This window comes from Pelophylax lessonae (genome assembly GCF_965119305.1).
Source record: "Pelophylax lessonae genome assembly, chromosome: 3".
Lineage (NCBI taxonomy): Eukaryota > Metazoa > Chordata > Amphibia > Anura > Ranidae > Pelophylax > Pelophylax lessonae.
Window position 1 is genome coordinate 406,955,956 of NC_138770.1, and position 22,006 is coordinate 406,977,961.

A 22,006-nucleotide genomic window follows, 5' to 3' on the forward strand; every position below is an offset into this window, starting at 1 on the left:
AATTGGTGTAGTATACAGACCCCCAGGACAGACTGAAGATTATGATAACTTGTTGATTGACTAGATAACCAAAAAGGCAATGAAGGGGGGAGGTTTTGATTATGGGTGACTTCAACATGCCTGACATTACCTGGAATTCTCAAACTACTATTACAAAAGAAAGAGAGGAAAGAAAAAAAGAAGTAAAGGAAAGGAAGAGAGGAAAGAGAAAGAAAGAAAGAAAGAAAGAAAGAAAGAAAGAAAGAAAGAAAGAAAGAAAGAAAGAAAGAAAGAAAGAAAGAAAGAAAGAAAGAAAGAAAGAAAGGGAAAGGAAGAGAGGAAAGAAAAAAAGAAAGAAAGAAAGAAAGAAAGAAAGGGAAAGGAAGAGAGGAAAGAAAAAAAGAAAGAAAGAAAGAAAGAAAGAAAGAAAGAAAGGGAAAGGAAGAGAGGAAAGAAAAAAAGAAAGAAAGAAAGAAAGAAAGAAAGAAAGAAAGGGAAAGGAAGAGAGGAAAGAAAAAAAGAAGTAAAGGAAAGGAAGAGAGAAAAGAGAAAGAAAGAAACAAAGAAAGAAAGAAAAAAAAAGAAAGAAAGAAAAAAAGGAAAGGAAGAGAGGAAAGAAAAAAATAAGGAAAGGAAGAGAGGAAAGAAATTTTTTTTTTTTTTTTATCTCAGGGATAGATCCACAAGCCTTTTGAGCAGCACTTATGCTGTATGTCCTATCACCGAGTCCAGACAAACTGTTTTCTATTCATCTATCTGTGACAGATAACATGTATTGTGGATTTACCAATATTCATTTTGCGTTAGTCATGTTGTTAACTTAAGCCTCGTACACACGCACCGATTGTTGGGCGTAAATTTTCGGCCAACGTCCGATCGGCCGATTTTCGGCTTGTTAGTATGATGCTTCGGAAAACCGACTGCGACTTTTCGGCCGAACAAAATCTGGTGTGCATGCTATAAAATTTTTGTTGGCCGTCACCAGAACGACCGATTGTTCGTCAGTCAGTACAGATTTCGGCCGACAAAAGTCAGATAAGCAAGACTGGGCATGCTCAGAGAAGAAAAAACACACGGAAAGTATACCAGAACATGACATCACTTCTGCAGTTGGTTATTGTTGGCCGACAAAATTTGTGTGCAGTCTAGAGCACATTTCAACCAACACAACAACACTGGACAAAAGACGGCCGATCGGTCGGCCAACAATCGGTGCGTGTGTACGAGGCTTTAATGTTTATTTTATGTTACACAAGTTTTCGGATTGTTCCTACCGATTGCCATTTTGTTTATATGTGTAATTTTAAATTTTATTCTTTCAATAAAGCATTTTATTGTGAAAAAAAAAAAAGAAAAAAAAGAAGGAAAGGAAAGGAAGAGAGGAAAGAAAAAATAAGGAAAGGAAAAGAAAGAAATAAAGAAAGAAAGAACGAAAGAAAGAAAAATACAGACACAATGGACCACTTGGTCTTTTTCTGCCGTGTCTCTTCTCTGCTTCTATGACAAAGGGGAGGAGTAATATCCTGCTTTGGAATAAACACAGATGTATAGTAATCATGACATTGACAAGTGCATAAAATCCACTTTCAGTGACAGGTACTGTTTGGAACACAATACACCTCATAAAGAGGCAGATAGCAAATATATATCAACGTCTGTTTTGTCTCCGATATCTTGATGGGAACCTATTGATGTGGTGCCACCTTCATGGGATTTATACAGATAAAGATTTATTGCTCTAGATTTAAGTCATACTTAAATTTATGACACACGCCAAAATCCCCCAAATAATCAATATGTAAGATATAACAAGACAAATGAATGTTTCATAGACTCTGTAACACAGAAGGGAAGTAACAGAACAGATGCGTTAATGTTCAATAAGCATTATGATGTCTTTGTATTACTGTCAGTTGTGAATGTGTCCATGTACTGTATGTGTGTGTTCATCTAGAATTGATATCTGAACTTGTAGCTGTCATACAGAAAAGGAAGCAGCTGTACCCATAACAAAGAGAATTAGCCTAGGCAAGGTGCATCCGGCTCATGCTGCTTATTAGCTGCTTACATAGTAACTGTACTGAAGTTGATGAATTAGTGGTCTGACCTCAGCAGCAGGAATATGATCTAGAGACATGGCACTGTATGGAATGTCTGTCATCACTGGGATACTGATCAATGGAATATACTGCTGTGTGATTCCTGATGATTTTGTGGGAGCAAGAGCACATGGAGACATTATTATTGGGGGCTTGTTTTCAGTACATGGCAAAATGATGAACTCATTTCGGGGATATCCACATAAACCAGCTATCCAGAATTGTGCTGGGTGAGTAATATTTTTTCAGAATATACAAGTACTGTTTTTGGAGTTTTTAAAAATGGTCAAGGTTCTTTATTATTACCTGTTATCTCTCTTAGGCTAAAAGAAATCTAATATATATTTAACAAAATAAAAAAATAGGGGTTAAGATGGTATAATTTTTATCTACTGAGAATAAGATATCAACTAAACATTTTTACTTGGCAATTTAGCAAAAAAAAAGTAATTTAATATTTAATTAATTAACCATCAAAATGAATTTTCCATCTATATAATACTGAAAATATGATGGTTGTTAAATGTTAATAGGAGGGAAAAACATGCAATATTCTTTCCCTTTTAAAGGCTAACTATACACAAATAAAGTAGGATATGCAAAAAAAAAAAAAAAAAAAAAAAACAGGTATGCAACTGTCAAAAAGTATAGCTAAAGCCTAAAACAAAACATTGGGTTTTATCTCAATAAAAACTTTTTGTGGAAAAAAAAACAAAAACATTTGGTTCACCAATCCCTAGATGTGGTGACTGCATTCATTTTCCTATTTTAGACTATTTTAGACTTTTTAGCCTAGCTAACATGGTAGACAGTGCTGCTGTCCAAGAGTGGCTATGTTGCTCTTCCATGCATAAAGTAGAGGAGTGAGTGTAAACACCCAAAAACCCAACGGAGCCACCACATCTAAGGATTTGAAAGCTGCAATGTATAATATTTTTGGGAAATGCTTTATATTTATTTTTGGGAAATGCTTTATATTTTGCTTAGTTTACAGACACAAAAAAAGAAACAAAGGTTCATGTTTTTTCAATAAAATACATACTGCTTTGGAAGTTTATGTAATACCATCATTGATGTGTTGGGACAATTATGTGATGTATCCTAAATTCAATTTGTGGCAGTTTAGAAACACAGAACACACTACTCTTTAGTACAAATTAATAGCCATATACGTAAGTGCTGTAAGCAACAGCAACCAATCAGAATCCATCATATACTGCTCTGCTTTTAGCAAAGTAAATTCTCATTGATTGCATTTAAGAATTAGCACTCTTAACTGAATAAGGATATGCATCTCCTCAAATGAAAAGTCCATCCAGAACTGATATTTCAGGTTTGGGATTTTAAATTGTGAAAAATATGACCAGAATAATTTAAAGTTCAATGTGTATAACTAAAGACAAAATAGTTTTTTTTTTTTAACCCCTGGAGAGGAATTAGAATCCCCGTCAATTTTTTTTTTGCTGTTTTTTCCCCTATTTTTGAAATTTGTTCCCTTTATTTATCACAGAAAGTGAAAGTAAAAGAAAACCCCAAATTTCTGGTTGTCCCCAGAACAGGAATAGAGGAGAAATCTTCCAATGGGGACACTAGTTCCCATGACCCCTGTGACAAACAGGGACTTCTCCCATTTGGCAGTGATTTCCTCTCACTTCCTGTTTTGGGAGGGTTAAAGCCCTCCTTTACTTTAGCAAAAATGAAAAAAAAAAAAGCTTTGCCTTTAGTTTTACTTTATCCAGAACAGTTAGACTTGCAGTATAGTAGGGGTGAGCTCAAAGTTCAGTTCGAACACAAGTACACAAGCAAGTTCACTACTTTGGCTTTTGGGGCATTTGCCTGAATAATGGACTTTTTACTCATTCATTGGTAGAAGAAACATCATGTACAGTATAGTAGCAGTAGAAATACCACTACTATACACGATAGCTTCTTTGCTGTCAAAGGTTGCTAAGGAAGTGGCAGGTCTTGACACCTGCTACGTCCTTAGCAACCAGTGATGTCATCCAGCCCCATTTATCCAGCCATATAAACAAAAGGGCGGGGTTAGCATGACATTACTACCCAATGAGGTAGTGAGGTTTTTTGGGTGCAATGGGTTCCGTTCATTGTGATTGCCATGGATCTTCATTGCTGTATGACATAATTGATGATGGATTTGCATTCTAGGATTGTTTTTTTTTTTTTTTTTAAAAGGACTATGTACCTCTTACTCAATCTCATGAGAGGCAGTATCTGGGGAGCCCCTTTTTTTTAGGTCACAAATAGCCACAAATTTGTGGTAGTGGAAAAAGGAATAATGTCTCTTTGTTGGTGTCATTGGAAGGAATAGTACCCTGTTGTTGGTGTCAGTGAAAGAAATAGTGCCAGATCAGCGATGTTAGAGGTAGGAATAGTACTCAAAAGGCAAACAAAGGGTCACATTTGGCTTGCGGGCTGCAGTTTGGAGACCAGTAACATAGATTCAAAAACAGAAATCGAAAAGATGATCATCTGACCATTTAACAGCCATTAAGCTTATCATTCAATATAAACCCAGCTAGCATTCAAGAATGGATGAATGGTTTTAAACCTAACAAAAGAAAAAGACTGATTTAATTCCAATTATAATAAGTTTCTGAGCTAAGGGTCTATAGGCTTTAAGAATACCAATACATACAAAAATGTACGTCTGGGTTCAGGTGGGGGACTTATAATCTATAAAACCATACACATACAACGTCAAATTTACTATGGGGGAGATTTACCAAAACTGATGCACATAGAATCTGGTCAGCTAATCTAATCAGTTTCTAGGTTTTATTGTCAAAGATTAATTAAGCAAGCTGAAGCTAGAAGCTGATTGGTTACTATTCACAGATGCACCAGATACTGTGTGCACCAGTTTTAGTAAATCTTCCTCCTATGTTTCTTGCTAGTAAGATAAACTTCTCATTACCTTACTCTCATTCTTTACTTAGTGTTAAATTTGTATGTTGCAATGTCGCAGTCCCGCTAAAAATCGCTGATCACCGCCATTACTAGTAAAAAATACTAAAAAAATAAAAAGTCCCTAAATCTTTCCCATAATTTGTAGACACTATAACTTTTTATTGCAAACCAATCAATCTACGCTTATTGGGAATTTTTCGCCAAAAATATGTAGCACAATACATATTGGCATGTATTTATGAAGAAATTTTATTTTTTTTTTGGATATGTTTTATAGCAGAAGGTAAAAAATATTGTTTTTTTTTTTTCAAAATCGTCAGTCTTTTTTTGTTCATAGCACAAAAAAATAAAAACTGCAGAGGTGATCAAATGCCACCAAAAGAAAGCTCTATTTGTGGGATAAAAAGAACATCAATTTTATATTATTTAATGATCGCGCAATTATCAGTTAAAATAATGCATTGCCGCCTTGCAAAAAATTGCCTGGTCATGAAGGGGGTAAAACCTTCTGGGGCTGAAGTGGTTAAAATAACCTGTTTGGCGCCAGTATTGGTGACAGGTGCGCGCATCTATGCATGTCTGTGCAAATCTGCGCAGCCAGTTCTCGGCCTGCGCATGTGCACACGTATGCGCCTGGAAACTCAATCCATACTATGGGCAAGCCTTTCCTGACCCCAAGGAATTTAAATCTCTGGAAAGACAACCATCATAAAGTAGGTATGAAGGATACCAGGCCTGAGGGCAAAATTTGGTAAACTTTGTCTATTTATCTTCTGAAATGTACTGCCCTGGATCTAATGTCTATGTGATTAGCTCTGAATGACAAGCATCTAATGTGTTTTTGGTTTTCTTACATGTAATAGTGCATTTAATTACCTAACTTGGTAAAACTGAACATTATTATTGGTTACATTGCAGGTTTGAGTTGCAGGGATTCTTACAGATACTAGCCATGGTTCATACGATAGAGTCAATAAACAATTCTTCGCTTTTATCTGGAGTTAAACTGGGATATGAAATCTATGATACCTGTTCAGAGTCCACTCTAGCAATATCAGCTACATTACGATTTCTGTCTACATACAATACTTCAGGAGACGCTGTTCTATTTAAATGCAACTATTCGGACTATATACCCAAAGTAAAAGCTGTAATTGGAGACAGTTATTCAGAAGTGTCCATTGCTGTTGCAAAGTTACTGAACACCCAGCTTATACCACAGGTAAGGGCTCAGTCGAAATGTATTCTGTCCAGGCATGTAACTGTAATTATTTTTCTGTAGAACATATTTCCATTGTTGAATTTGTTGGAAAGCTGCTGCAGATAAGACTCTTACCACTTACAAAATGTTGCTGGACACATGGTCCTTTTGCTTTGGTCGAAAGCAACAGAAACCATTAAACAGGAAATGATAATATAACTATGAAATCTAAATTCACCAGTTCATGCGCTGACCAGATAAACACATCAAGGCTGCCTGGTAGGTTGTCCTTATGGAAAAAGAAAAAACTTCCAAATGCCAGGTTTTTGCAGTTCTCCTTGATTCCACTGGGTGGAGGACAAGGTTTTGGTACAAAGAGTCAAAAAGAAGAAAAGCGCACGGCCGCCCTTGCCTAATATTGTTTTATTGTAGACATAAAAGAAACTTTATAATTACTGCACTCACATGATCCTGAACGATACTTCACCCGGACCAGCCGGCCCGGCACAGTGCATGGACGTCAGAAGACAAGGACCTGAGGAAGGAGGCCACGCCTCCGAAATGCATCATCATAGCAACTTACGTGGGTGCATACCGGTCATTCTGTCTCTCCCTCCCCACCACCTATTGTCTTCCGGGAAGTCCCTGACATCCATGCGCAGTGTCGATTGTGCTGGCTGGTCCGGGCGCAAGTGCATTTGGGTGAGCACGCCAGAGCCCTATCCAGGAGGACCCGGATCCTGCCATCGTGTTTGTAAGGGGTAGCAACCAAGCTCCATACATCTTGAAGGGGCAATGCAGGAGAGGAGAAGGGAACAACAGATTGTACACACCCAAAATCGTTCAGGATCATGTGAGTGCAGTAATTATAAAGCTTATTTTTTGTAGATGTAGCAGGTTTTCCAGGCATTGGGCCTGATGTGGGTCTGCCATGGTCACCGGTAACACCTTCAGCCCATTTAAGCTGAATACCCAAGTGTGAGATTTGAGTCAAGGGCCAGTGCGGCATCTTTGGTTTGTTTTGTTTATTTTATATTGGGGATGGGAGAAGGGAATGAGTGGGATACTCCTCTGGCTCAACTAGGTACCAACGGGACACTTTGAAGAAAAATGCCTTTCAGCGATGTCTTGACGCCGGCTGGATGCCGATCAACACTTGCTGGCACTTGAAAAACACTGACTTGTTGTACTGTACTTGAAACTTGACTTCTGACACTCTGGTTAGCTCAAAAGTCCTGAACACTGCTCCCTCCAGTCCTTCCTGACTGAGGTAGCTTCTGTAACTGCTTCTGCAATTCTCAACGCTGTACACTGCACACTGCACGCTGTACACTTGAACACTTCAGGGCCCACACACTGGCACCCACTCTATACTTCAGGGTCCTTTCACTAGGCACCCCCTCTATGCTTCAGGGTCCACACACTGGCACCCCCTTTACTTGGCTCCTGCACCAGCTAGCTAGCTCCCGGATCCCTCTGATCTTCTCCGGAGTGGTCCCCTTTCACTAGGCAGACCCCCAGGGGCAGTTTGCAGTACTCATGAACTGGGAATGCTTTCCTGAAACTGGACCCCTCTCAGCTCTGCAGGCCCTCTGCACCGGATCCTTTCTGCAGCTCAGCTCAGCCTTCTGTCTCTTCTCACTAGGCAAACCTCCTGGGACACCCGATTTCTCTGACAGGAGGAGAGACAGCCGTACTCTCCTTCCTGGGACTCTGCTTCCCACCAAAGACGCTGTGTCATGTGCTCCCCTCAAACTTATACCCACTCCCAGAATGCTGTGCGGCAGAATCTGCCTTTCTGGGATAGATACAGGCCTGAGTGTGCCATTGGCTGGGTTTCCTCCACTGCCCAATGAGAACCCTCTCATGGAGCACAGTGGGGAGACTCCCCAGTCTCAACAGCCACACCTAGGAGACATGACAGCCCAGCTGAAAATCATGGCCCTGCTGATAAGTAGGGATGATCGAATGGTTCGGGTCGACCATCGGTTCGGCCCGAACATTGGGTGTTCGAGGTTCGGCCGAATTTAGAACTTTTTGCCCAAAAAGTTCGGAATTCGGCAACCAGAACCGCCCAAAATGCAATGCTTCAGGAAATGGGCTTTAAAAGCCCGTGATTGGACCAGAACCATTAGCAAAAGCCAATTGAGGGGGCAGGAGAATGCTAGGAATGTGATTGAAGTGACTAGGGGGTCCCTAGACCAATCATTAGTGAATACGCCCCCCAGTATATAAGATCGCCCCCGCCATATTCCTAGCATTGTTATACTGGACATGGAAGAGAGTGGAAGCAGTTACCTTACTCTTCTTCTTTACTTAGTGTTAAATTTACTTTAAAAGTGTCATTTAGCTATTTTTAGTGTGAGGAAAGGGATATCTAGTGTAGTTAGAGTGCTCCTTTACACTTAAGTTAGCTTCAAAAATTTAGTTTCTGTAGGGAAAGTGTTAAGTGTAAGGGGACCGTAGTGTAGTGTAGGGTTAACTGGCAGTGACTGCTATGGCAGGGTGACAAAACCCTTCCCTAGCAGGGTGACCGCTATAGAGAAAAGATCATTTTTCTGAATAGCTTCGGCACACCCATATGGCTTCTCACCAGCCAAGCATTTTTTATGCTGCAGGGGCTGCCACTGCCAGTGCTTTTTTGAGGACATGTTTGATGTCAGACATGACATCTGAACATGTGTATAGGGGGTATATATAGACATATATGTCTGAATATACAGTGGGTACGGAAAGTATTCAGACCCCCTTAAATTTTTCACTCTTTGTTATATTGCAGCCATTTGCTAAAATCATTTAAGTTCATTCTTATTCCTCATGAATGTACACATAGCACCCCATACTGACAGAAAAACACAGAATTGTTGACATTGTTGCAGATTTATTAAAAAAGAAAAACTGAAATATCACATGGTCCAAAGTATTCAGACCCTTTGCTGTGACACTCATATATTTAACTCAGGTGCTTTCCATTTCTTCTGATCATCCTTGAGATGGTTCTACACCTTCATTTGAGTCCAGCTGTGTTTGATTATACTGATTGGACTTGATTAGGAAAGCCACACACCTGTCTATATAAGACCTTCCAGATCACAATGCATGTCAGAGCAAATGAGAATCATGAGGTCAAAGGAACTGCCTGAAGAGCCCAGAGACAGAATTGTGCCAAGGCACATATCTGGCCAAGGTTACAAAAAGATTTATGCTGCACTTAAGGTTCCTAAGAGCACAGTGGCCTCCATAATCCTCAAATGGAAGACGTTTGGGACGACCAGAACCCTTACTAGAGCTGGCCGTCCGGCCAAACTGAGCTATCGGGGGAGAAGAGCCTTGGTGAGAGAGGTAAAGAAGAACCCAAAGATCACTGTGGCTGAGCTCCAGAGATGCAGTCAGGAGATGGGAGAAAGTTGTAGAAAGTCAACCATCACTGCAGCCCTCCACCAGTCGGGGCTTTATGGCAGAGTGGCCCGACGGAAGCCTCTCCTCAGTGTAAGACACATGAAAGCCCGCATGGAGTAGGCTAAAAAACACCTGAAGGACTCCAAGATGGTGAGAAATAAGATTCTCTGGTCTGATGAGACCAAAATAGAACTTTTTGGCCTTAATTCTAAGCGGTATGTGTGGAGAAAACCAGGCACTGCTCATCACCTGTCCAATACAGTCCCAACAGTGAAGCATGGTGGTGGCAGCATCATGCTGTGGGGGTGTTTTTCAGCTGCAGGGACAGGACGACTGGTTGCAATCGAGGGAAAGATGAATGCGGCCAAGTACAGGGATATCCTGGACAAAAACCTTCTCCAGAGTGCTCTGGACCTCAGACTGGGCCGAAGGTTTACCTTCCAACAAGACAATGACCCTAAGCACACAGCTAAAATAACGAAGGAGTGGCTTCACAACAACTCCGTGACTGTTCTTGAATGGCCCAGCCAGAGCCCTGACTTAAACCCAATTGAGCATCTCTGGAGAGACCTAAAAATGGCTGTCCACCAACGTTCACCATCCAACCTGACAGAACTGGAGAGGATCTGCAAGGAGGAATGGCAGAGGATCCCCAAATCCAGGTGTGAAAGACTTGTTGCATCTTTCCCAAAAAGACTCCTGGCTGTATTAGATCAAAAGGGGGCTTCTACTAAATACTGAGCAAAGGGTCTGAATACTTAGGACCATGTGATATTTCAGTTTTTCTTTTTTAATAAATCTGCAACAATGTCAACAATTCTGTGTTTTTCTGTCAGTATGGGGTGCTATGTGTACATTCATGAGGAAGAAGAATGAACTTAAATGATTTTAGCAAATGGCTGCAATATAACAAAGAGTGAAAAATTTAAGGGGGTCTGAATACTTTCCGTACCCACTGTATACCCCTAGACATATATAGGTGTGATAGTGTGATAGTAGCAGAAATAAATGCTTGCGCTAATGAAATCATTTACAGTAATATATTTCTGCTACTATCACACCTATATGTGTCTAGGGGTATATATTCAGACATATATGTGTATATATACCCCCTATACACATGTTCAGATGTTTTGCCTGCCTCAAAAGAACCCAAAAAAAATGCCAAAAAAACGCTAGCGTCAAAAAAAAATGCCCAGGTGTGTTTTTGCTGGCATTTTGTGGGGGGTTTTGGAGGCAGGCAAAACATCTGAACATGTGTATAGGGGGTATATATAGACATATATGTCTGAATATATACCCCTAGACATATATAGGTGTGATAGTAGCAGAAATAAATGCGCTAATGAAATCATTTACAGTAATATATTTCTGCTACTATCACACCTATATATGTCTAGGGGTATATATTCAGACATATATGTGTATATATACCCCCTATACACATGTTCAGATGTTTTGCCTGCCTCAAAAGAACCCCAAAAAATGTAAAAAAAACGCTAGCGTCAAAGAAAAAATGCCCAGGTGTGTTTTTGCTGGCATTTTTTGGGGGGTTTTGGAGGCAGGCAAAACATCTGAACATGTGTGTAGGGGGTATATATAGACATATATGTCTGAATATATACCCCTAGACATATATAGGTGTGATAGTAGCAGAAATAAATGCTTGCGCTAATGAAATCATTTACAGTAATATATTTCTGCTACTATCACACCTATATATGTCTAGGGGTATATATTCAGACATATATGTGTATATATACCCCCTATACACATGTTCAGATGTTTTGCCTGCCTCAAAAGAACCCAAAAAAATGCCAAAAAAACGCTAGCGTCAAAAAAAAATGCCCAGGTGTGTTTTTGCTGGCATTTTTTGGGGGGTTTTGAAGGCAGGCAAAACATCTGAACTTGTGTATAGTGGTGTATATACACACATCCATATATTTATATACACACCTAGACATATATAGGTGTGATAGTAGCAGAAATATATGCTTGCGCTAATGAAATCATTTACAGTAATATAACCCCCAAAAAATGCCAGCAAAAACACACCTGGGCATTTTTTTTTTTGACGCTAGCGGTTTTTTTGGCATTTTTTGGGGTTCTTTTGAGGCAGGCAAAACATCTGAACTTGTGTATAGTGGTATATATACACACATACATATATTTATATACACACCTAGACATATATAGGTGTGATAGTAGCAGAAATATATTACTGTAAATGATTTCATTAGCGCAAGCATATATTTCTATTTTCTCTTTTTTTTTTTTTTAATTTTTTCAATAATTGGCTTTTTTATCAAAAATGACAATTTTTAAGAACTTTTTTTGTGTGATTTTGTGTCTGGGGGGTCTAAAAGGTGTACCTGTGAAGTTTCAGCTCTGTAGCATGTCCAGAACCAGAAAAAAAGATCATATAGGTGTTAAAGTTAAAGGAGGGTCCCGACCCACATCCCTGTTCTACTGAAAAATTACCGTATTTATCGGCGTATAACACGCACTTTTTCCTCCTAAAAATGGAGGAAAAAGCAGCAGTGCGCATTATACGCCGATATTAGAAAAAAAACCGGCCAGGAAACATCGCCGAGAGCAGAAGGGTCGGGCCGGGCCGAGGAGACGGAAGGATGAGCTGTCATAAGAGCAGAAGGGGGCGGGCCGAGCCGAGGAGAAGAGAGAACGAGCGAGCGCAGTCATCGGAAGTCCCTCCTATGACAGACGTCAAACGTCTCGGCAGAGGAGGCGGGACTTCCGATGACTGCGCTCGCTCGTTCTCCCTTCTCCTCGGCTCGTCCTTCCTTCTCGGCCCGACCCGCCCCCTTCTGCTCTCGTCGCTGCTTCCCGGTCTTTTTGAAAACAAATGAGGTCAGTTCCAATGGCGCTTGCGATGCTGCATATTTGGACATTGCGCTTGCGAGGCTGCTTATATGGACACTTGGTGGGCTGCATGTATGGACACTTGGTGGGCTGCATGTATGGACACTTGGTGGGCTTTGCATGTATGGACACTTGGTGGGCTTTGCATGTATGGACACTTGGTGGGCTTCATGTATGGACACTTGGTGGGCTTTGCATGTATGGACACTTGGTGGGCTTCATGTATGGACACTTGGTGGGCTTTGCATGTATGGACACTTGGTGGGCTTCATGTATGGACACTTGGTGGGCTTTGCATGTATGGACACTTGGTGGGCTTTGCATGTATGGACACTTGGTGGGCTTTGCATGTATGGACACTTGGTGGGCTTTGCATGTATGGACACTTGGTGGGCTTTGCATGTATGGACAGTTGGTGGGCTTCATGTATGGACACTTGGTGGGCTTTGCATGTATGGACACTTGGTGGGCTTCATGTATGGACACTTGGTGGGCTTTGCATGTATGGACACTTGGTGGGCTTTGCATGTATGGACACTTGGTGGGCTTTGCATGTATGGACACTTGGTGGGCTTTGCATGTATGGACATTTGGTGGGCTTTGCATGTATGGACATTTGGTGGGCTGCATATATTGAGGCTGGATATATGGACACTGCTGATGATCTGCATTTATGGACACTGCTGATGAGGATGCATTCATGTGCACTGGTGAGATATCATTTGATTTAAAAAAAAAAAAATGTTCAAAGCTGTTTATGTTAAATTTAAGCTTTTTTCCTGAAATTTCTCTCCAAATATTGGGGTGCGTGTTATACGCCGGTGCGTGTTATATGCCGATAAATACTGTATCTTTTCTTTTTTCATGGTTCTGGACATGCTACAGAGCTGAAACTTCACATGCACACCTTTTAGACCCCCCAGATACAAAATCCAAAGTAAAAATCAAAAAATCTCTTTTATTTTTTAATTTTTTCAATAATTGGCTTTTTTTTATCAAAAATGACAATTTTTAAGAACTTTTTTTTGTGTGATTAATAGTTAATGGGGCATGACCCAGAACCCTAGGCACTTTTTAGGGGCATTTATTGGGTTTTAGGGATTCAAAATTGTGTTTTTTGATTACCGAAGTTCGGGTCCCATTGATTTCAATGGGGTTCTGAAATCCGAACCGAACTTTTGGAAAATTCGGATGTTCTGGTCGAACCCAACTTTTCAAAAGTTCGATCATCCTTACTGATAAGCAGACAAGGCCCACTATAATTTACCTAGCACCTACCTTGTAGGGTGCTGCATCTACAATAAAACAATATTATACGAGGGTGGCCGAGCGCTTTTCTTCTTTTTGACTCTTAATATAACTATGATGCTATACAAGAAAGAACATTTCATTGTACTGTTTATGCATTAAACTACACTACCACCTAGAGGCAGAACTAAAATACCAAAGTATAATATATGAGAATGGTTGTTGCAACTATGTCTGTATAAACAGCATGCCAACAGAACTGCATAATAATTTGACATCTACTGTGAATAACAACTTTTGACTTCACTAGCATGCCATTTTTTTTAATAAAGAACCATGAATAATAAAACCTGTAATTCCATAGGGAGAGCTGGAAAACATGAACTGCTTAGGTTAACAGCCGGGCAAATAGTACTTTTAGAAGGAGAGCAGCAATGCCAGATTTTTTGACTTGTCTAAATAGATTGGTATAGGCAAAGGTTTAATTTACATAAATAATGTTCAACATTCTGAAATGGTACCATTATAGATGCTATTACTGCAGGGTAATGCTAAGGTCAATCATAGACATTAGAGGGTAGGCAGATGTGCAGCCATGGCTGTAATATGAAGGCAGGATGGGGAGTCCATGCCAGACACCTCCACCAATGGTTGATCAAGCAGGAATCAATAGCGTCAAGATGATCAATTGCTTTTATTCCCTAAGATCTGTCAACAGAAGTGTCTGGTATCATGCACCGCTGCACACAGACGTAAGACCTTGAGTGTCGGTTCACACTTGTGCGGTTTGCGGAGATCGCATGTAATTCGGAGCGCACTGCTCCTAAATTACATGCGATCTCATGTGCGGATGCGAGTTCAGCCATACACTTTGTATGGCTGAATTTGCAGCGCATCCGCAGCAAACTCGCACATGAGGCTTTTTTTGAGCCGCATCAGAATCGGATCGCACAGTGGTTCACACTTGTGCGATCCGATTCTGTGCGAACTTGCTGATCGCACTGCGATATGCGATCGCAACTGGGGGTGTCGTTAATTTTTAATTGATACCCCCTGCGTATCGCATATGGCAGTGTGAACTGCCAGATGTGTGAATGCAATGCGGGAACACGCTGCATATTCACAGCGTTCCCGCATCGCACAAATGTGAACCGGCACTGAATGACTAAGCCAAACAAGCAACAATGTTTCCTAAATTAAAGTGTGTGATTTATGTGCTATCATATCAACATTGTAGAAATAAGTTACATAATGATAATTTCCAAGAATCACATTTTATAAGTCAGACTAAGTTTGGGGACAAATCAATGTCACACTTTGTTTCCAGCAGTAGAAATGTCTGTTAGCAAAATGTGTTCAAAATCTGAATTTAAGGCAATTTTTAATTTTTTTTTATTTAAATATATTCCCCAATAGCCACAAAGGATATCAATTACTTTCTGAGCACCAGATGCCTTTACAAACTCAGACTTTAGCTTGTAAAGTTAGCAGTGACATCATTACTGTGCTGTGCATAGCTGGTGAAGAGAACAAAGGTTTGGGAGAGCCCAGCAGGCTCCATCCACTACAGGCTGCCTACAGAAAACTATACCCTGCTCAGAAAACTATACCCTGCTAAGGGAGAGAGAACAGCAGTGACTGGTCTTTATTACAGGGAGCTCCTGCCCAGAGAAAATATTTCATACTGGAATACTGCACAGATCTGGAAAAAATATGCAAAGCACACCAAGATTTAAGTAAAAATATACACAATTCATGTGTGTTATACAATATTTGTTTATCCATTCTTAACCCCTTACCGCCGACGTAATGCAAATATGCCTCGGCTTCAAGGGACAGGCATTACCCGGTACCGTTTTGTTTTAAAAGCCGTTGGTCAGCCATATTGTAACAACAACCGATGCAGCTAATAAGCCTCTTGGCTGTTATTACAAGCAGCGGGAAGAGATGTCCTACCCTCCCACCACCTTCAGCGGCTTGCCCGGATCTTCTGTCCCACGGGGAGACCCGAGCGACCAGCCAGAACGTCCGCCGGCTGCCCGAAGACCCGAACAAAGCCGGATTCGGCTTTAATGGGGTCTCCGATATAGAAACCCGGAAGTGATGTCATGACATCACTTCCACGTACTGGAGCCTTAAAGATTTAAAAAAAAATGTAAACCCCTTGTGCCTCCGTGCTCGCGTGCAGAAGCGAACACACACGTAAGTTGCACCCACATATGTAAACGGTATTAAAAACCACACATGTGAGGTATCACCACGATAGTTAGAGCGAGAGCAATAATTCTGGCACAAGACCTCCTCTGTAACTCTTAACAGGTAATCGTTACATTTTTTAAAGCATCACCTATGGAGATTTTTAAGTACCATAGTTTGTCACCATTCCACGAGTGTGCACAATTTTAAAAAAATGACATGCTAGGTATCTATTTACTCGGCGTAACATCTTCTTTCACATTATACAAAAAATTGGGCTAACTTTACCGTTTTTTTTTTTTTATTTATAAAGTGTATTTCTTTCAAAGAAAATTGCATTTTAAAGACTGCTACACAAATATCCTGTTGTCCATAAATATTGCAATGATTTTATTCTCTAGGGTCTGTGCTAAATATATATATATATATATATATATATATATATATATATATATATATATATATATAGTGTTTGGGGTTCTAAGTAATTTTCTAGCAAAAAGTACTGATTTTAACTTGTAAGCAATAAATGTCAGAAAAAGGCTTACATAGACATGAAGGGGTTAATGGTTGCACTACTGTTTTAATCATTAGCCTGAATTCTTTTGTAGTTTCCTCCTCTTTCATAATTGATGATTTATGAGTAATACAGTACTTATCCCAAAGGTAAGATGTACCATACATAAATGGTCTTATTTAAACTAAAATATTATGAAGGGTGATATGTAATAACCATTGTAAATAAGTAGAAATCAGTCTCCAGCAGTTTACAGAGACCAGGCTAATTTTTTATTGGCATGCTTACCCACATTAGTATAGAGACTGTTGGTAGCTGATGTGTAGGATTTGAAAACACATGACAAAATTCTTTAAATTGTATTGCGATAAAATAAGTAGTTATATGAAAACCTTTTTTTTTTTTTGACAGGTCAGTCATGCATCATCTGCTCAAATATTAAGTGACAAATTTAGATTTCCTGCTTTCTTACGAACAATTCCAAATGACTCTTACCAAACTAGGGCAATGGCAAAACTTATTCATTACTCTGGATGGAATTGGATTGGACTTATAACCATGGATGATGACTATGGGCGATCAGCTCTGGAGAGTTTTGGAGCTCAGGCTGGCTATATCAATGTATGTATTGCCTTTAAAGAAGTCATACCTGCTCATTTAGCTGACAGCACTGTAGATTCTCGGATAGATAGGACAATTCAAACTATACTAAAGGAAACCAGAGTCAATGTCATTGTAGCTTTTCTAAAACCTTCACTTATCGTAAAGCTTTTCTTAAAAGTTATGGAGAAGAAAATAAAGAAGACATGGATTGCAAGTGATAGCTGGGCTGTATCTACAGGAATAAGTAGCATACCCAATATTCAAGAGATCGGCCAAGTGATTGGATTTATGTTTAAGAGTGGTGATACTACATCGTTTCAGGAGTATTTAAAAGATCTAAACCAAAAGGACTTTGAGATGAATCGTTTCCTAGACCAATACGCAGTGCTTGTGTCTGGATGTTCGAAGGGGATATACAGTGATATGTACAGTTGTGTTAATAATTATTCCAAAGAAGCTGTGGTCACCTCCACCAGGCTAAAAAACAAAGCTCTGAGACAGGACTTTCTTTCAGCCACAGTACAACCAGGATTTATCTTTAGCACTCAGCTGGCAGTGACTGCTATAGCATATGCTATTCAAAAACTGTGTTTGGATAGAAACTGCAAAAATCCTAATGCCTTCGCACCGTGGGAGGTAGAATTATTTATCATGTAATTCATATTTACTATAAATAGTTTTCAAATGATTAGTTACAGATACACATAGAGCTGATTTCCAAGCACAATTATATTTTTTTAAGTATATTTCTCAAAAGTTGACCAAGATATTAGTTCACTGTGCACCAAATGCCTTTGCAAACTCCGATATTACTTGTAAATAAAGTGGTGGCATAATCACTGGGCTAGACATTGCTTATAAAAATAGCAGTGCTGTGGGTGGGTTCCTCCTGAAATGTTATCTATGCTCCTAGTGATGTGTGTTTGTCTTTAAAAAACTATATTCCCTGTGCCAACACCACTGCATCCCTTAGGTAAGAAGATTTGATTGGCTTTTTTTCGTTGGGTCCTCGTGAAAGTATGCCTTGATTTTACCTTCACCTATTAGACTATCTGAAAGACTGAATTTGAGGAGCTACAGTACCAAGCTCATTCTGCCTGTTTTACATACCTTGCCCATAAAAAGTTAGGGGAAATGTATTGGCAGGTTTGGCAATGTTTGATTACCACACAGATCTGGAGGATACACACAACGGAGGCAAGATTCAACTAAGAATACACATGAGGCTTGCATTGAAATAATATTTATTTAGTCTGGGATTTAGCTTTATACATGTATATAAATACAGTGGAGCCTTTCTATAGTAAATTGCTTACTAGCCTTATAGCATTCAAAGTAGGGGTGAGCGTTTCTGTCTGGGTTCATTTTGTCAAGAGCTCAGTGATCCTGGTTTACAATTTGGCAAACCCTATGAGCCAATTCCCCTGAAGTCTATAGGGACATGTCTTGTTAGTAAATAATTCTGGCCCTTTTTTGAGTTAATAGGCAAGCCTAAAAGGCTTAGGAAGGTGGAATTTCCATGGAGACATACACAAAAAACAAAATTTAAAAAAATACTGTACAACAGTCAGAGGGCCCTTTTCATGAAGCTTCAATGGCAACATAAATAAAACACAAATGTTTTAAATTGTAGGATTGGGGGATGCTATAAAACTGTAGGTTTGGTAATGAAGCAGCCTCAGCAACAGTGTACTCTTTTAGCACTTATTTGGCTGTGGATTTCATTTGTTGCTTTATAATTGCCTCTGCTTATAAACTGTAGCAGTACCCCAATCTGATTCATCTCAGTATGTTTAATTAAAAGCCTTATTTCAGGTACTTTTAACAGTAGAACGTGCAAGCTATGGATGGAAATTGACCAGGGGTTTGCTGAGGCTGACCCTTTTCTTACTGCCAAATTCAAATTCATTAAGAGACGATAGAGGATACAACAATGTAAAACTGACCAGTGCCAGGACAGTTTTAACCATGGGAAAAAGTTCTAATCATCCTTTGCCTAATTTTTTTTTTATTATGGGGTGTGGTAAATGTGAATTATACACGTCTCAAAAAAGTTAAAGGAACACTTTTGTAGCACCCTACAAGGTAGGTGCTAGGCAAAGTATAGTGGGCCTTGGCTGCCTAACAGCAGAGCCATGATTTTCAGCTGGGCTGTCATGTCTCCCAGGTGTTGCTATTGAGACTGGGGAGTCTCCCCACTGGCTCCATGAGAAGGGTTCTCATTGGGCAGTGGAGGAAACCCAATCAGTGGCACATTCAGGCCTGTATCTACCCCAGAAAGGTAGGTTCTGCCACACAGGATTCTGGGAGTGGGTATAAGTTTGAGGGGAGCGCATGACGCAGTGTCTTTGGCAGGAAGCAGAGTCCCAGGAGGGAGAGTACGGCTGTGTCTCCTCCTGTCAGCAGGATGGGGTGTCCCGGGCCGCTTGCCTGAGGGGGACAGAGTGAGCTGAGCTGCAGAGAGGATACGTTGTGCTGAGGACCAGAGGAGCAGAGGGGGTCCAGGTTCAGGAAAGCATTCCCAGTTTGTGAGTACTGCAAACTGCCCCTGGGGGTCTGCCTAGCAGAGGGGACCACTCTTGTGAAGGTCCAAGGGATCCAGGAGCCAGCTAGCTGTAAAGGGGGTTCCAGTGTTGACCCTGAAGTGTAGAGTCAGTGCCTAGTGAGAGGACCCTGAAGTTCCTAGGGGGTGCCTAGTGAGAGAACCCTGAAGTGTAGAGGGGGGGCCTAGTGAGAGGACCCTGAAGTGTAAAGGGGGCGCCAGCAGTTGGGCTCTGAAGAGTTAAAGTGTACAGCGTGCAGTGTGCAGTGTACAATGTTGAGAGTTGCAGCAGCACAAGCAGTTACAAAGAGCTACCTCAGTCAGTGAAGGGCTGGAGGGAGCTGTTTACAGGACTTTTGAGCTAACCAGAGTGTCAAGAGTCAAGTCTTAGTCTAATTCAGGACTTTTGAGCTAACCAGAGTGTTAAAAGTCAAGTTCAAACACAAGTTCAGCAAGTCAGTATTTTTTAAGTGCCAGCAAGCGTTGGTCGGCATTCAGCTGGCGTTAAGACATCGCTAACAGGCATTTTTCTTTAAAGTGTTCCAGTTGTACCTAGTTGAGCCAGAGGAGTATCCCACTCATTCCATTCTCCCATCCCCATTATCAAATAAACAAAACAAACCAAAGATGCCAGAATGGTCATTGTGTCCAATCTCACACTTGGGTATTCAGCTTAAATGGGCTGAAGGTGTCACCGGTAACAATGGCAGACCCACATCAGGCCCAATGCCTGGAAAACCTGCTACACTTTGAAAACACATCAGATCTCAATGGGGAAAAATATCATGCTGGGATATCTACACTGATATGGACTAGGTAATGGGTTAGGAATGAAAGGATGCCACGTTGTTTAAAGGAAATGAAAACTATCAACTATCAGAGGACTGAATTCATTGACACCCCGAAAATCAAAGTGAAAAAATTATGCAGCAGGCTACATTTTGCTGAAATTTTATTGCAGCAACTCAAAATTGTACTCAGTAGTTTGTATGGCCCCCCACGTGCTTGTATGCATGCCTGACAATGCCAGGGCATGATCCTTTTGAGAGGACTGATGGTTTCCTGGGGTATTTTCTCCCTGATCTGGACAAGGGCATCTCTGAGCTCCTGAACAGCCTGAGGTGCAACCTGGTAGCATCAGATGGACAAAAACATAATGTCCCAGAGGTGTTCTATTAGATTTCGGTCAGGCGAGCATAAGGGCCATTCAATGGTATCAATTCCTTCATCCTCCGGGAACTGGCTGCATACTCTCACCACATGAGGCCAGGCATTGTCTTAAACCAGGAGGAACCCAGGACCCACTGCACCAGGGTAGGGTCTGACAATGGGTCCAAAGATTAAATCCCAATACCTAATAGCAGTCAGGGCGCCATTGTCTAGCCTGTAGAGGGCTGTGCGTCCCTCCATGGATATGCCTCCCCAGACCATCCCTAACCCACCACAAAACCAGTCATGGTGAACAACGTTACAGGCAGAATAAAATTCTACACGGCTTCTCCAGACCCTTTAAAGTCTGTCACATGTGCTCAGGGTGAACCTGCGCTCATCAGTGAAAAACACAGGGCACCAGTGGCGGACCTGCCAATTCTGGTGTTCAATGGCAAATGGCAATTGAGCTCCACGGTGTCAGGCATTGAGCACAGAGCCCACTAGAGGACGTTGGGCCCTCAGTCCACCCTCATGAAGTCTGTTTCTGATTTTTGGTCAGAGACATTCACACCAGTGGCCTGCAGGAGGTCATTTTGTAGGGCCCTGGCATTGCTCATCCTGTTTCTCCTTGCACAAAGGAGCAGATACAGGTCCTGCTGGTGGGCTAAGGACCTTCTTTGGCCCTATCCAGCTCTCCTAGAGTGACTGCCTGTCTCTTGTAATTTCCTCCATGCTCTTGAGACTGTGGTGGGAGACACAGCAAACCTTCTGGCAATGGCACATACTGATGTGACATCCTGGAGGAGCTGGAATGCCTGTGCAACCTCTATAGGGCCCAGGTATCGCCTCATGCTACCAGTAGTGACACTAACCCAAGCCAAATGCAAACTTAGTGAAAAACAGAAAAGATGAGCAGGGAACAAAAATTTTAGTTGCCTTCACATGTAAAACCATTCTGTTTTGGAGGTTATCTCATTGTTGCCCATCTAGTGCCCCTGTTGTGAATTTCATTAACACCAAAGCAGCTAAAAAAGATTAACAACCACCTCTGCTACTTAACTGACCAGATCAATATCCCAGGAGTTTAACTGACTTGATGCTATACTCTGATTAAAAAGTGTTCCTTTAATATTTTTGAGCTTTACTTGCAGCAGCTTGGCATTGCATGCCATTGCTGACCTTGTCAACTGAGTAATGAACGCAGGATACTCACTAGAGGGAGAACCTTTGGGGGAATCTAAGATAGAAAAAGGACCCGGGGG

At 40.9% G+C, this 22,006-nt stretch overlaps 1 protein-coding gene across 1 annotated transcript in view; it reads left to right on the forward strand.

The window, feature by feature from the left end:
- The first annotated feature begins 2,023 nt into the window (after nucleotides 1-2,023).
- GPRC6A (G protein-coupled receptor class C group 6 member A) overlaps nucleotides 2,024-22,006 on the forward strand; it is a 45,327-nt gene continuing 25,344 nt past the window's right edge. The window contains exons 1-3 of the mRNA XM_082251406.1: nucleotides 2,024-2,308; nucleotides 5,925-6,228; nucleotides 16,859-17,686. Of these exons, the coding sequence (XP_082107532.1) occupies nucleotides 2,115-2,308; nucleotides 5,925-6,228; nucleotides 16,859-17,686 (1,326 nt within the window). The 5' untranslated portion in view covers nucleotides 2,024-2,114. The remainder of the gene's footprint in view (nucleotides 2,309-5,924; nucleotides 6,229-16,858; nucleotides 17,687-22,006) is intronic.